Source organism: Typopeltis vanoorti, chromosome 23 (assembly GCF_054136105.1).
Source record: "Typopeltis vanoorti isolate ZY-2024b chromosome 23, IOZ_Tvanoo_1.0, whole genome shotgun sequence".
Taxonomy (NCBI): Eukaryota; Metazoa; Arthropoda; class Arachnida; order Uropygi; family Thelyphonidae; genus Typopeltis; species Typopeltis vanoorti.
In genome coordinates this window covers 50,714,733-50,727,980 of record NC_143571.1, presented here as the reverse complement: position 1 = coordinate 50,727,980, position 13,248 = coordinate 50,714,733, and the positions used below count along the sequence as shown (strand labels likewise).

General features: G+C 32.6%; 1 protein-coding gene across 2 annotated transcripts in view; it reads right to left on the bottom strand.

Moving 5' to 3' along the window:
- The window catches only part of cnc (NFE2 like bZIP transcription factor cap-n-collar), a 154,642-nt gene that overhangs the window by 15,763 nt on the left and 125,631 nt on the right, over nt 1-13,248 (bottom strand). For both annotated transcript variants that reach the window (XM_090412962.1, XM_090412961.1), the window contains exons 5-6: nt 12,864-13,137; nt 3,522-3,743 (exon numbers count right to left, since the gene is read on the bottom strand). In XM_090412962.1, the coding sequence (XP_090269088.1) occupies nt 3,522-3,743; nt 12,864-13,137 (496 nt within the window). The remainder of the gene's footprint in view (nt 1-3,521; nt 3,744-12,863; nt 13,138-13,248) is intronic.

The window sequence follows — 13,248 nt, the reverse complement described above, 5'->3', positions numbered from 1 at the left end:
GCTGGAAGATGGTGGTAATCTTCACAATTAAGCACTTTAGTTTTTCGACACTAGACAGAGGACTAGTTATATAAATTGCTAGGCTACTATATTACGAGGGGAGAGGGTCTGGAAAGTTCTGATAATCACCTAGAACAAAATGATATTATAGCAACTGATATAACCATATTAGTTGCTATTTGAGCAAAGAACATGCTATCAGAGTTATGAAGGTAACTTATGCTGTTATTATATTTACGGCTATTTTGCCTGCTTCTGTTTAGGAGTTCCCCTGTTTACAATTCCTCCATGTGTTCAGACGACGAGCAAGCATAGCTGAAACAGACCGCACCCTGTCAACCCCCTTCCCCCCTCTAAAAATCAGTTGCTGTTTTCAACCCCTTCACCCTTTCCCACCCTATATAAATATAAAAAAAAAACGCTCCATCCATCCCTAATAATATAATATAATATACATAGTATATATAATATATATAATATAATATAATATGTATATATATATATATTATTCAAAAAACCCGAGTTTTTTCCATTTCTATTTAATTCTCCCACATTGCCTCCCCCCCCCCAGTAGTTTGGACATCGCAGAAAGAAGAAAAGCCACTACTCCCAGAAAAAGGTATGTGTAAATTTCTCTTCCTTTATGCTACATATATTTATTGGTAAATATACATCTACAATGCCCTAAGAATCCATGAGTAAAAAGCTGATGACATTTAAACAGGGGCACTCCTAAACAGAAGCAGGCAAAATAGCCGTAAATATAATAGTTTGTTAAGAGGAGTAACATGGGAGTTTTCCCATAAATAATATCCATTATGCTGTTATATTCTTATATCCTCATATGTTCTTTCTTGTGGTTATATCCACTGCTTTATTATCATTTTTGCTCTAGGTGTTTATCAGAACTTTCCAGATACCCCCCCCCTCATATGTTATATATTTTGTTAAATAGAAAAACATGCAAAAAAGAGGGAGAGGTAAGCCAGAAAGTTTAGGAAGGAATTATATACAATACAGATAATCTGATCATTTTATGTATTTTTTGACTTATATTATGAGAGCTATGCTGTAAATGTAAACTTGATAAAAAATAATAAAGATAATAAAAAAAAAATTTCATTCAATAACCCAATTAAAATCAGGATGCTTACAAGGACAGGACAAATTAGATAGCATTTATATATAAGTTAGCTAATGCTAATCCATTCAAGAATTGGTTATGTGAAGGTTGGATAATTGAGAGAGAACTATATAAATAAGTAAAGATATAAATAAGTGCACAAGTGCAAATCTTTAATACATTTTAACAATATGCAATTTTAATAAGCAGAGCAAGCTAATAGTCAAGAATACATACATTAAAAGTGTGATGAATAAGCAAACCAAGTATTTTTATAAAAATTATATGTAACAGAAGACATCAAGATAGAAACTTAATAAATACATCATTCAATTCAAATATAACATTGCATGTAGTGTAACATAATATGGCCTTCCTTTACATATAAGAACCATACTGAAACATACACAGATCATTAGGAAATTTTCTCTATAAAGAGTAATAAACTAATGTTTAAAATCAACAAAGACAAGACTGCTGATGCATTTGCACAAAAGAATCTCTGCAGCTAGTATAAATCTGTACTTGTATCAGGTAATTATATAATTGCCACCATCAAATTCCCGACATGTACCCTAAAGGAGTGTATAGAATAATATGATAGTATTACATGAAAAGTTTACATTAGTACTAACTTCTTACTGTCAATTTTCCTCCAAATTAATCTGTTATTCATCAGGGCCAATAGTGTCAGATCTTGATCTGCCTCTGGGTCTTTTTCCTTCCATCAAGCAACTGCTTTACTAATCTTTCCTTTCCCAGTCTGTTTAAGTGATCAGATCACCTGAGATTAGCTCTGCTCACATATTCCTGAATGCTAACAAAGTTTTCATTTTAATATGATTCCACCATCAATGCCATCTGTTTATTCTAGTTTTTCTCAGAACTCTGGCATCTAGTCTTTGATCAAATGTTTTACTTCTGACCCAGCTTTCAGATCCATCAGATAAAGTTGGTTTGCACACTGTCTTGTATAGAGCTAGTTTAGTGTTTTGACTAAGTTTTCTCTTATTCCATATTATCATACCTAATATGGTATAATAACTAGTATGGTAGGGCTAGTTTTGCTTATTCTATTGCCTAGTTCTATATTTAATTTGCCGTCTTCATTAAAATAATTGAAATGGTTTACTTGTTCTATAAGTTCTCCATTCCATTCTCATATTATAAATATTGTGAATCAATGTATACACATAAAACGAATATTGTGCATTCATTACAAATGCTCTAAATACTAATGTCTTGATATTTTTCAGGAAGAGAATGAGAATAACTCCTGTAAACTTCAATGCTAATGAAACAGTTCAGTGTAATTTCTTATAAGAAAGATTTTGCATCACTTCCTCTTACTTTGATAATATCCAGCTCTCCAAACATGATTAGTTGTCTTTTCTTGGAGTGACTTACACCTGCTTTGTATGGCACAAACACAAATCTTCTGTAGCCTCAAAAAAAACTGGTATAACCATACTGCTCACATATTTGAGGTGTGTACCAAAAATCCCTAAGAGTACTTGATGCTATTCAGAAAAGAGCTATTTTAAAATTCTTCTCTCACAGATTTACTCCAATCACTCTCTCTCACAGATTTACTCCAATCACTCTCTCTCACAGATTTACTCCAATCACTCTCTCTCACAGATATTCAGTTTCTTCCTTATGTCTCTTCAATAAATACTTTCATAAATCATTCCTCCTCTTCCAAGACTATTACCTAACAAGAGCAGCTTCTGGTCAGCATTCATTTACTGTACAGCTCCAAACTCAGCAAATCAACTTCTCCTTCCTCTTTCATTCCATCTGCTTCTGTTCTCTGAAACACCCTCCCTCATTCTGTCTTCATCAAAGACTACAATTTTCAATTATTAAGAAGCCTATCAATGGATTCCTTCTTCTTATCCTCTCACCCAATAACAGAATTGATGTGCTATAGGTCTTCGACCTCTTGTGTGTGAGTAGTATAAATACATATACAGAAAAATACACATAAAAAATATGATTAAAATCTTGAATTGGAATGACATCTGAAATGGGAGGATGACCTAAACACCAAACTAAGAGAAGAAGGCAATACATATATAGTTATGTAAGATGATCTTGTCAACTAGTAAGCATATATATATATCATATATAAAATTTAATAATATAATACTTGACTATAACTTAAAAGAGAACTCACAAAAAGGATCTTCCTTTGATGTTGTATGTTAAAGGATAATTGCAGTGGAAAGAATTAGTGATGATTCTCAAATGGGGGGGGGGGGGGAAGTGTGCATGCGAGAAAGGTTACTGACAACAGTTAACAAAAGAGAATATAAATTAATTGAAAAAAAGTCTGAATTGATAGATAGCTAACTACTTGTCTTTATTTTACCAAAATCATCAAATAGAGACATACCTTCTGGGACAGGCGGTTCCATGTCCATTAACTGAAGATCTTCATCAGCTAGTAGTTCAGTCAATAGATAATCACCATGTTGTACTATTGAAGTATTGGGATATAAGAATTCTGGAAAATCTGAATTATATGCCACCCCTATCAAATTATCAGGAACAGGCTCAGTGCTGTTAGTAAGTGTAGCCATTGATGCTGCCACAGCAGTACCTATGTTGGATGGTCCTAAATATCAAAATGTAAAACAAACTTATTATACACAATAAAAAGCATGGTAACATGTCATATATGAAATAGTCTGAAATGGTACTCCATAAACTTTTTTCATAATTAAAACTGGCAAAAAAAAAAAAAAAAAAATTGAATGAGTACTGTTACAGATTCTTATGAATAGACCCCCACCCCACCCCACCCACATCTATTTTTTTAAAAATTATATGTCCTAATAATTTAATAGGAGTTCCAAGAAGGACAAATAAATAAGAATACAAAGAACAGTAAAAATAAGATTGTATTTTTGGAAAATACAATTGGTTACATTAATTTTTGTTACTAAAATGGACTTTTACAAATATTCTTTTGTGTTTTCTTAAAGTTAAAAAAATATTGTTTGGAAAGTCATGCTTATTTAATAAAAAAAAAATTATATTTTTTTTATGTCTACAGCTACTTGCCAGCTGACAAAATCTACTTGCCATGGGTGAGTGGGCAAGCATATTTGTCAAGCCTATGAATGTTTCTATTATTTCTACTCTTATGCATATTTTGTGATATTGCTGATATCCTTGGAAATGGCATTAAATCCTAAACATCTAAATATAAACCCCAGTATCAACTTGTCAAAATAGATCTTAACCATTGGTAGCTAAACGCATGTACATGAATGCATAAACACACATAATGCTGAACAATGCAATGCGCAATTAGAAATATTTTAAAAAACATCCATCTCTTGTATAGCTGCATAGTGGTTGTCACCTTTGTTAGTCTTTACTGTTTGCCAACTAGTATGCCTGAAGAAATCCTATGTAATTAGAATAAAATGTGTTTTTAATTAAAATAATCAGTACTATCTTATTCCAGTTTTCTGTCTTATAAACTCTTACTTACATATTTAAGTTAAGGGATATTATATCCCATATTGTTTCTTAGCCGAATAAGAAACTCAAAGAGTTTCATGCTGAATATAGAAACTATATAAACTTTGGCGATTCCAAGCGTACGCAAATACCTGGATAGTGCAGCAACTGACCCTTGAAGGTAGTGCAAGCTGAGGCAACTAATAGAGGTGGAGCAAGCTCCGATCACTATTCTTGATATTTACCCATAATGTGAACTTAACTCCTAGGAGCTGTATTATTGTTCAACATTATGAGAGAAGGTCACTACCGAGACCGGTTTCGATCTTTTTTGAAGTCTCATCAGTGAGTAGATAGACCAAGTTAATACCAAGTTTGTAGCGAACAGAACTTACATTCCTTCTATGAGAATTGCCAAGAGGTGTCCTATTAAATTACTAATTATAATGAAGAGCCAAAGGCTTCAATTTGGCGACATGAACTTATTTAAGTTAAGGGATATTATATCTCATATTGTTTCTTAGCCAAATAAGAAACTCAAAGAGTTTCATGCCGAATATAGAAACTATATAAAGTTCGGCGATTCCAAGCGTAAGCAAATACCTGGATAGTGCAGCAACTGACCCTTGAAGGTAGTGCAAGCTGAGGCAACTCATAGAAAGGGTGGAGCAAGCTCCGATCACTATTCTTGATATTTACCAATAATGTGAACTTAACTCCTAGGAGCTGTATTATTGTTCAACATTATGAGAGAAGGTCACTATCCAGACCGGTTTCGACCTTTTTTGAGGTCTCATCAGTCAGTAGGTAGACCAAGTTTGTAGCAAACGGAACTTATATCCCTTCTATAAGAATTGCCAAGAGGTGTCCTATTAAATTACTAATTATAATGAAGAGCCAAAGGCTTCAATTCGGTGACATGAACTTATTTAACTCGCTGATGAGACCTCAAAAAAGGTCGAAACCGGTCTGGGTAGGTAGACCAAGTTAATACCAAGTTTGTAGCAAACAGAACTTACATCCCTTCTATGAGAATTGCCAAGAGGTGTCCTATTAAATTACTAATTATAATGAAGAGCCAAAGGCTTCAATTCGGCGGCATGAACTTATTTAACTCACTGATGAGACCTCAAAAAAGGTCAAAACCGGTCTGGGTAGTGACCTTCTCTCATAATGTTGAACAGTAATACAGCTCCTAGAAGTTAAGTTCACATTATGGGTAAATATCAAGAATAGTGATCGGAGCTTGCTCCACCCCTATTAGTTGTTTCATGCTGAAATTTTCATTCAGCATGAAACACTTTGAGTTTCTTATTCGGCTAAGAAACAATATGGGATATAATATCCCTTAACTTAAATAAGTTCATGTCGCCGAATTGAAGCCTTTGGCTCTTCATTATAATTAGTAACTTACTTACATATATTTTGTAATGTTCATCCCACAAACAAAAGGCTGTTAGTCTATGGTGCATTAGTATTACTACCATGGGTGAACTAACAGGTAAATATTTCTTTCATTTACAGTTTAGTGTTATAAAGTTTTTTTTTTTTTTTTCACTTGGTCATAAATTTAAATCAAACTTGCCAAGATATTATATTTTTGTTTAATCCTTTATCCAAGTGTAAACAAACAGTTTGCAAGTGAAGTATCTTCACAACTAGACTACTTGTATATAGAGGATAATGACTTCACATTAATTGCCTTAGTACCTCATAATGCAAAGCACATATCCTTTTGGATGTGTATAATGTTGTGCATTATGGGAAGGACCACTACCCAGACTAGCTTCAACCTTTATTGAGATCTCAACAGTGGAAGTCAGAATGCAGAAGAGAAAACCAAGGTTGAATTAATGCAGAAATCATATGTTTCCCCATATACAAGTGGTGAAAAGGTGTATCACCTTATTAAAATATTCTGGATCAGAGATAATTGTAGAAAGTTTTTTCACACTTGGTTATAATTTAAATTAAAACTGCAACTGATGTGAAGTCATTAGCCTCTATATACAAGTAGCCTACTCATGAAGATACTTGACATGCAAACTTTGTTTCCTTACACTTGGATAAAGGATTAAAGAAGAATATAATTCCATGATAAAAGTTTAATGCAGTGAAACAGCACTAGGAAATTATTAAAATTAGTATTTAATGCTTCCAACATTTGAACTCATTTACAGAGACATTGTCAGGGAGTACAAAATGAGACTTGTAACACACATACTCATGCACAAAGACAGCACAAAACTAACTGAAACAAGTGGATAAAAGACTAACTATGTGGGGCATATAGATATCTGTTGGTGGTCTAGGATGTAAACTGGAAACTGTAACTGAGGTGAAATATTGGAAGCATTAAATACTATTTTTAATAGTTTTATTCCTAGTACTGTTTCACTCAATTAAACTTTTATCATGAGTTTTTCCTAGCACTTAAGCCTTAACACAAAGAATATAATTTCTTGATAAGTTCACTTTGTTCAAGTTTAGTATTATAGTTGTTAACAAAGTACAGTGCTAATACTAATGAAAGCTGAGGAACAAAAATATATGAAATATGGCAAAGGTTTGAATATGAATAATTCATTTTTTTTAAAATTCTGTACAATTTGATTCATGGGGATGCCAAATAGCAGGATAATGACATGATTCATTCGAAATTAGTTGCTTTTATCTAAATCACTCCTGCTACTGAAAAAAGATGCTTTTCATCATCATGTCTTTAAACTTTGTTCATCCTTGTTACACTGTATAAGAAAATCTCACTAACTGATGAATACAAGGAAATTCTCAAAAAAAAAAAAAAAAAAAAACATTGCCTTCGTTAACTTTAATATCAGAGAGAGACACTATAGGTTCAATGTCAGATTCACATGGCAATAGCCCAATCTAAACAGAGACCATCTTTGTAATATTGCTACTTATTAATATAACAAGATAGAGTCCTGATTCTGCAATTACTTAAGACTGTTAACATACCACACAATATTATATAGTTGTAGGTAGTCTTAAGTAACCATTCATATATGTATAATTTTTTATTGACATTTTTCTAACAAATTAATCTATTATTAGATTCTAGTGAAGGACAAGAGTCAGGAAAAGAGGACAAAAATGATAATGCAGAGAATGCAATTACAGCAGAAGAAATTAAGGTGGCTATTAAGAAAATGAAATTTGGTAAAGCATCAGGTCAAGTTGGACAGCTCCAGAGAAATTTAGGTAAAGGCAGGAGAAAATCTGTTCCTTAGAGTTTCTAGGTAACGAAAGTCTGGAAGAAGAAAAATATTACAAAAGATTGGTATTATGTCTACCATTTTCCAATCTATAAAATAAGAAGTGGATAGAGTTTATCATAATCATTGAAGAAGTTTACATCTTAGCATTCCTGATAAGATATATTCTAGAATTCTAAAGCAAATTAAGGACTCTAATAAGAAATCAGATGGATGAAGCCCAGTGTGGATTCAAAGCAGGAATAAGTACCCAGGATCACATTAAATTCTAAAAAAATAATAGAATTTGAGTGTTTATTTTATTTTTTAAATCTTGGGAAGGTTTAATAAGGTTTATGAAAAAAAAAATGGAAACCCTTGTGAAGAAAGAAATCTCAACAAATCATTTGTGAAGGATAGATATGGCACTTCTATAAGTGCTCTATAGATATTATTTTAGGACAACAAATGAAGAGTGAAGAAATTTTTTTTAATAATAATGGGTGTTGATGGGGGAATTTATTATTTATAAAATGTTTACTTTACTGATGATGATGTTGTTGTGTGGAATTCCCCAATTTTCCTCATCTGTCCCTTAGGACTGGTTGAGCCCTCCAATGAGGGATTTTAAGTATGTATTTTTTGACTGTAGATCCATGTGTGTTCATGGGCCAGTTTGCCTGTTCTGAGTGATGAAAAGTCCTCTACCTCCATATGAGACTGGCTAACTCCTCTTCAGTCGAAAGAAATCAGATAAAGTTCCTCATCTCATGGAAGAGAATCAAACCAAGGTCTTTCTGACCAAAGGACTTCGTCTATACCGACCGAGCTATGGAGGCTCTACTTTATCGATGATGACTGATGCTATTAAAGATTATAAGCTAATCCAGGATATTTAAAGCAGGAAACTGAATTATATATACACATCAGAATTTGTTTTTGCAGATGATGTCTTTTTAATTGTCGAATCAGAGGAGAATTTTCAATACGATTTGAAAGTTTGATAAAAGAACATTAATTGAAGTTGCTGACAGTAAAAGCATACAGAAACATATTTTTCCATCTGATAAATACAACAAGAACCTATTACTGTCATAGAAATTTGAAGCACACACCCAGAGCCAGTGCTAGGGTCTTTGCCACCCGCATGCAATGTCTATCTAAGCGCCCCTGTAATGATCCAGGCTTGTGTGGTTCTTTTACAATAATAAAAATTTTAATTATTTTAAATTTCTTAAATAAATTTTGACAGAACAGCCACACATTTGTTCCCTAAATGTAACGAACCACGGGTGTTGACTAAGCAGGATAATCATTAAAAACCCGAATATTCAAAAAAATTCTCAAAAGTTAAAGCAAATTTTGATAAAGCCACTTCACTTTAATCGTTGAATATAATGATACAGGGATTATAGCCTTCTCACTGACCCGAATCGCTAACAAAATTAAAATGAATTTTAATTAAAGTTAAAATTTATTTGAACTAAAGTTTAAAAAATTCTTTCATTTCAAAATTTTTTAATAATTTTTATAAGTGGAACTATCTTTTAGGAAAATAAAAGAAACTCAAGATAGATGAGAAAATAAGAAAAGAATTCTGAAATAATTAGAACATTTAATAAGTATTCAAAAAATAACATCTTTACAGAATAAGACAATAAATTAAATTACATAAATATACTTGACATTTTTTTAAATTAAAATTTTATGGTTTTTGATTGCATATTCATAAAATTATAAATAATGGTGTTAACGTCCAATTCCGCACATATATTATTTTCAATAGCTATTAACGCCAAACTAACAAGCCTTTTTTGTGATATACTTGTTCTTAAGTAGGTTTTAAATTAAAACCTACTTTTAATCAATTTCAACTTGGAAAAGGAACGTACACCACTTGCTACACTAACAGGTAAGGTTAACAGTATTCTTAAAGCAACTGAAAAGTTAGGGAAAGATAAATTATTGGACAAAATAAAATTAAGAATATCAAAAGGGTTTTGAATATTTAAATTATCCTTCCGAAAAATATCCCGGAAAGTACACAACTCGTCATATAGTTCTATTGCATTTACGTCTTTATTGTCGCCGTCCTTCAAGAGAATCTCTAAATCGTCATAATTTTTTCGTAAGTCTTCGTTATTAATTTGTAGTAATCTATACAAGAAATTGAAATTATCATAATATGTTTTTTGTTGTTCAAAACGTTCTATTAAGGAACACATTGCAATGTCTAGAAGTGTATAAAACACATTCACTGTAAATTTATCTTCTGGCGATTGTGGCGTTTCGTCATGATGCTTGTAGTCAAATTGCTGTGTCTTCTTTCGTCGTCGGACTTCCGTACCAGTTTTAAATTCTTGTTCTCCGTCCACCTCTTCACTAAGTTCTTTTGCCGTTTTAGAACTTCTTTAAAATTTGCATCTGATCGATACTCTTGTAAGAATATTTTTAAGTTTTCGATAGATTCTAAAGCAAGTGCAATGTTCATATTTTTATCTTGAAGCATTTTACTCACAGGGTTTATTCTGTTAAGTAAATCATGCCCAGTTATAAGAGAGCAAATAAATTTGTAGTCCTTTATTTTAGCACATAATGTTTGTGCTTCATGCTGAGTTTCTTTATTAAAATCTTCATTATTTAAAATTTCGAAAAGTGCATCGTAAATTTCTCGTAACTGATATCGTAGAGGGCAGATTGCATTAATTTTACTTTCCCATCGCGTATCTGAAGGCTGTTTCAATGTTAAATTTTTTACGAACTTTAAAAAGATTGCCCAACGTTTGTAAGAGCATGAAAAGAAATTTTATATTTCTTGAATAATTGCAAAGAAACTAAATGTATCTGCATTCACTTTGGCTGCATCGTTAATGATTAAATTTAGAGTATGAGCAGCACATGGTACATAAAAAGCTTGAGGATTTTTGTTTAAAAGCAAATTTTGGAGCCCATATTTTTTCCCTTTCATATTTGCTCCATTGTCATACCCTTGACCTCGCATGTCTTCAATGGGAATGTTCCATTTTTCCAGTTGTTCCATCATTGTTGCACGTAAATCACGTCCTGTGGAATCTGATATATCTGCAAAACCTAAAACGTTTTCCCTGATCTTAACAATTCCATTGTCACAGGAAACAAAGCAAATAATAATGGTCATTTGTTCTGTTTTACTTACATGAGGTGTGCAGTTTAAAATTATGAAATAATATTTAGATTTTCAAATTGATAATAAAATTGTATCCCTAATTGCGTTACTTAAAGTTTCCAATATTTCATTTTGACTGTCTTTACTCAAATAGTGTACTCTATTGTTTCGTTGTAGGGTCCTTTCAACATGATTTTCCATAACGGGATCAAACTTCGCAAACAGTTCGACTAATTTTAAAAAATTGCCATTATTCCTTTCATATAATTTATCAGATGATCCGCGAAAAAGTTAAATTTTGGCTACCAAGGAATTTTATAATTTCAATCATGCGTTCTAAAACACTCGTCCAATATTCCTTTTCCATTGAGTCTCTCAATCAATAGGAGTATTGTTTTTTAAATTTTTATCAACTTCCTTCCATTTTAAGAAATTTTTCATGTGAGTTAAACTAGTCTCATGTATATGCAAAGTTGTACTTACATTTCTCCAATCGTTATAGTCTTCTACAAGACAACTTGATTCGGTAGGTGCGAAAGGTTTGCAACAAAAGTAAAAAACAGAATTTAAAGTTTCGGAATAAATGAGCCATGTTCTTGGCACGAGGTCACCGTTTTCCATTTTTCAATTATAATACGTGTCGCCAAATTTATGACCATATGTATCTCTGGAATATATTATATTTTTCTTTTGAACAGGTCCCATTTCAATTAAACTCGTAATTTTTCATCAATATTTCCCCATTCACCTGGATCTTCTAAATTTACAGAGAATAACAATGTGTTAGTTTCATGGTCAACTACAACTAAATCTTCTAACTATTTTTCACTTAAATCATGCATCTTGTTATCTTGTTCAATAGTTGCAATAGTACTTTCATGCAAACTGGATGATGTACATGGTTCTTCAACTCTGATTTCTGATGTATTGAGTTGGTTATAATCTGCATCAGAATATTTTAATATTTTAACAAATTTATTAAGAGCCCAAGTTTGTTTCTTAACATCTGCTTCTTTCGCAGCATGATGCTTATGATTTTATGCACCGGATAACTTTTTTTTAATTTTTGATTCCATTTCTATTTTATACCCACAAGAAATTATTACACAACACGACACAGAGACAAAATAATAGTCCGCACTGCGCTACTGTCAGTAGCCTACTGAGATGCATACCATATGACTGGTTAACTAGCAACAAATGTTTTATACAAAAATTCGTTTCTGCACATAAAAACCGTTCACCATTTCACTTCAGATAGACTGCAGTAGACACAACATTCTTTAGGCAAGCATTTAGCCTGCTCTTGCTGCAAAATTGTAAACAGCCGGCTGATCAAAGAGACGGCAATATATAATTTTTAAAAATTTTTATTCGGTGTATCCGGCCAATATTTATTTTAATATTGATCATTCTAAGAATTTTTTGTTTTCATGATAAAAATTTTGTTTCTTAAAAATGAACTTATGAACGGTGCCCTGGCGGGGGCGCCCCCTTCGCAACGGCGCCTGCATGCCCGCCGGCCCTGAGCACACCCATCTTGTTGCATAGGTTCCATCTTCAATAGACATCTATTTTATTATATGGATATATTTAATCCCTTTAAATTCCATTCAGTTGAAGGTAAGGTAGCCAGACTCATATGGAAGTGGCTGTGCTTTTTCCTTCCAGATATTCAGATTTTTCATCCTGCAAGACAGATGAAGAGACCAGAGAATACACACATTTGACAGAAAAGAGCAGACAATGTGCAAGAATTAACTATCATCATAACATTAATTAGGTTTCTATAAAGCGGAGTTACTTGGACATGAGCCTAACACATTATATGCAGAAATCTCATCTTTCTAATTTTCTAATGAACTATCAGGGATTTGTGCACTAAAGTTTGAGAAGGTCAACTTACCAATTGTTTGAGGAGTATAACTAAAGTTGTTTCCGTCAGACACTGGTGGAGGTAGAGTTGCATTCTGCAACAAAACACTTGGGAATGTCTCACTGATATTTGGTGGCATGTGTGTGAAAGAAATCAAACCTTCACTTGTGGGAGGATACAATGCACTTGTTCTGGCAAGAGGTGACACTGAAGACGCATGCAAAGCTGAGTTCATTCCTGATAAAGGCAAGGTAGCTGTGAGATCATGCCAGCAGTCTTCCATATTAGAATACACTTCACTTACCTAAATAATAAAATCCAATAAGAAATAAGTACAAAGCTGCAGCTTCTGCATTAGTCTAATAATTTTTCATTGTTTTTATAATAATTACTGCAAGGAACAGTAAGTAAAATT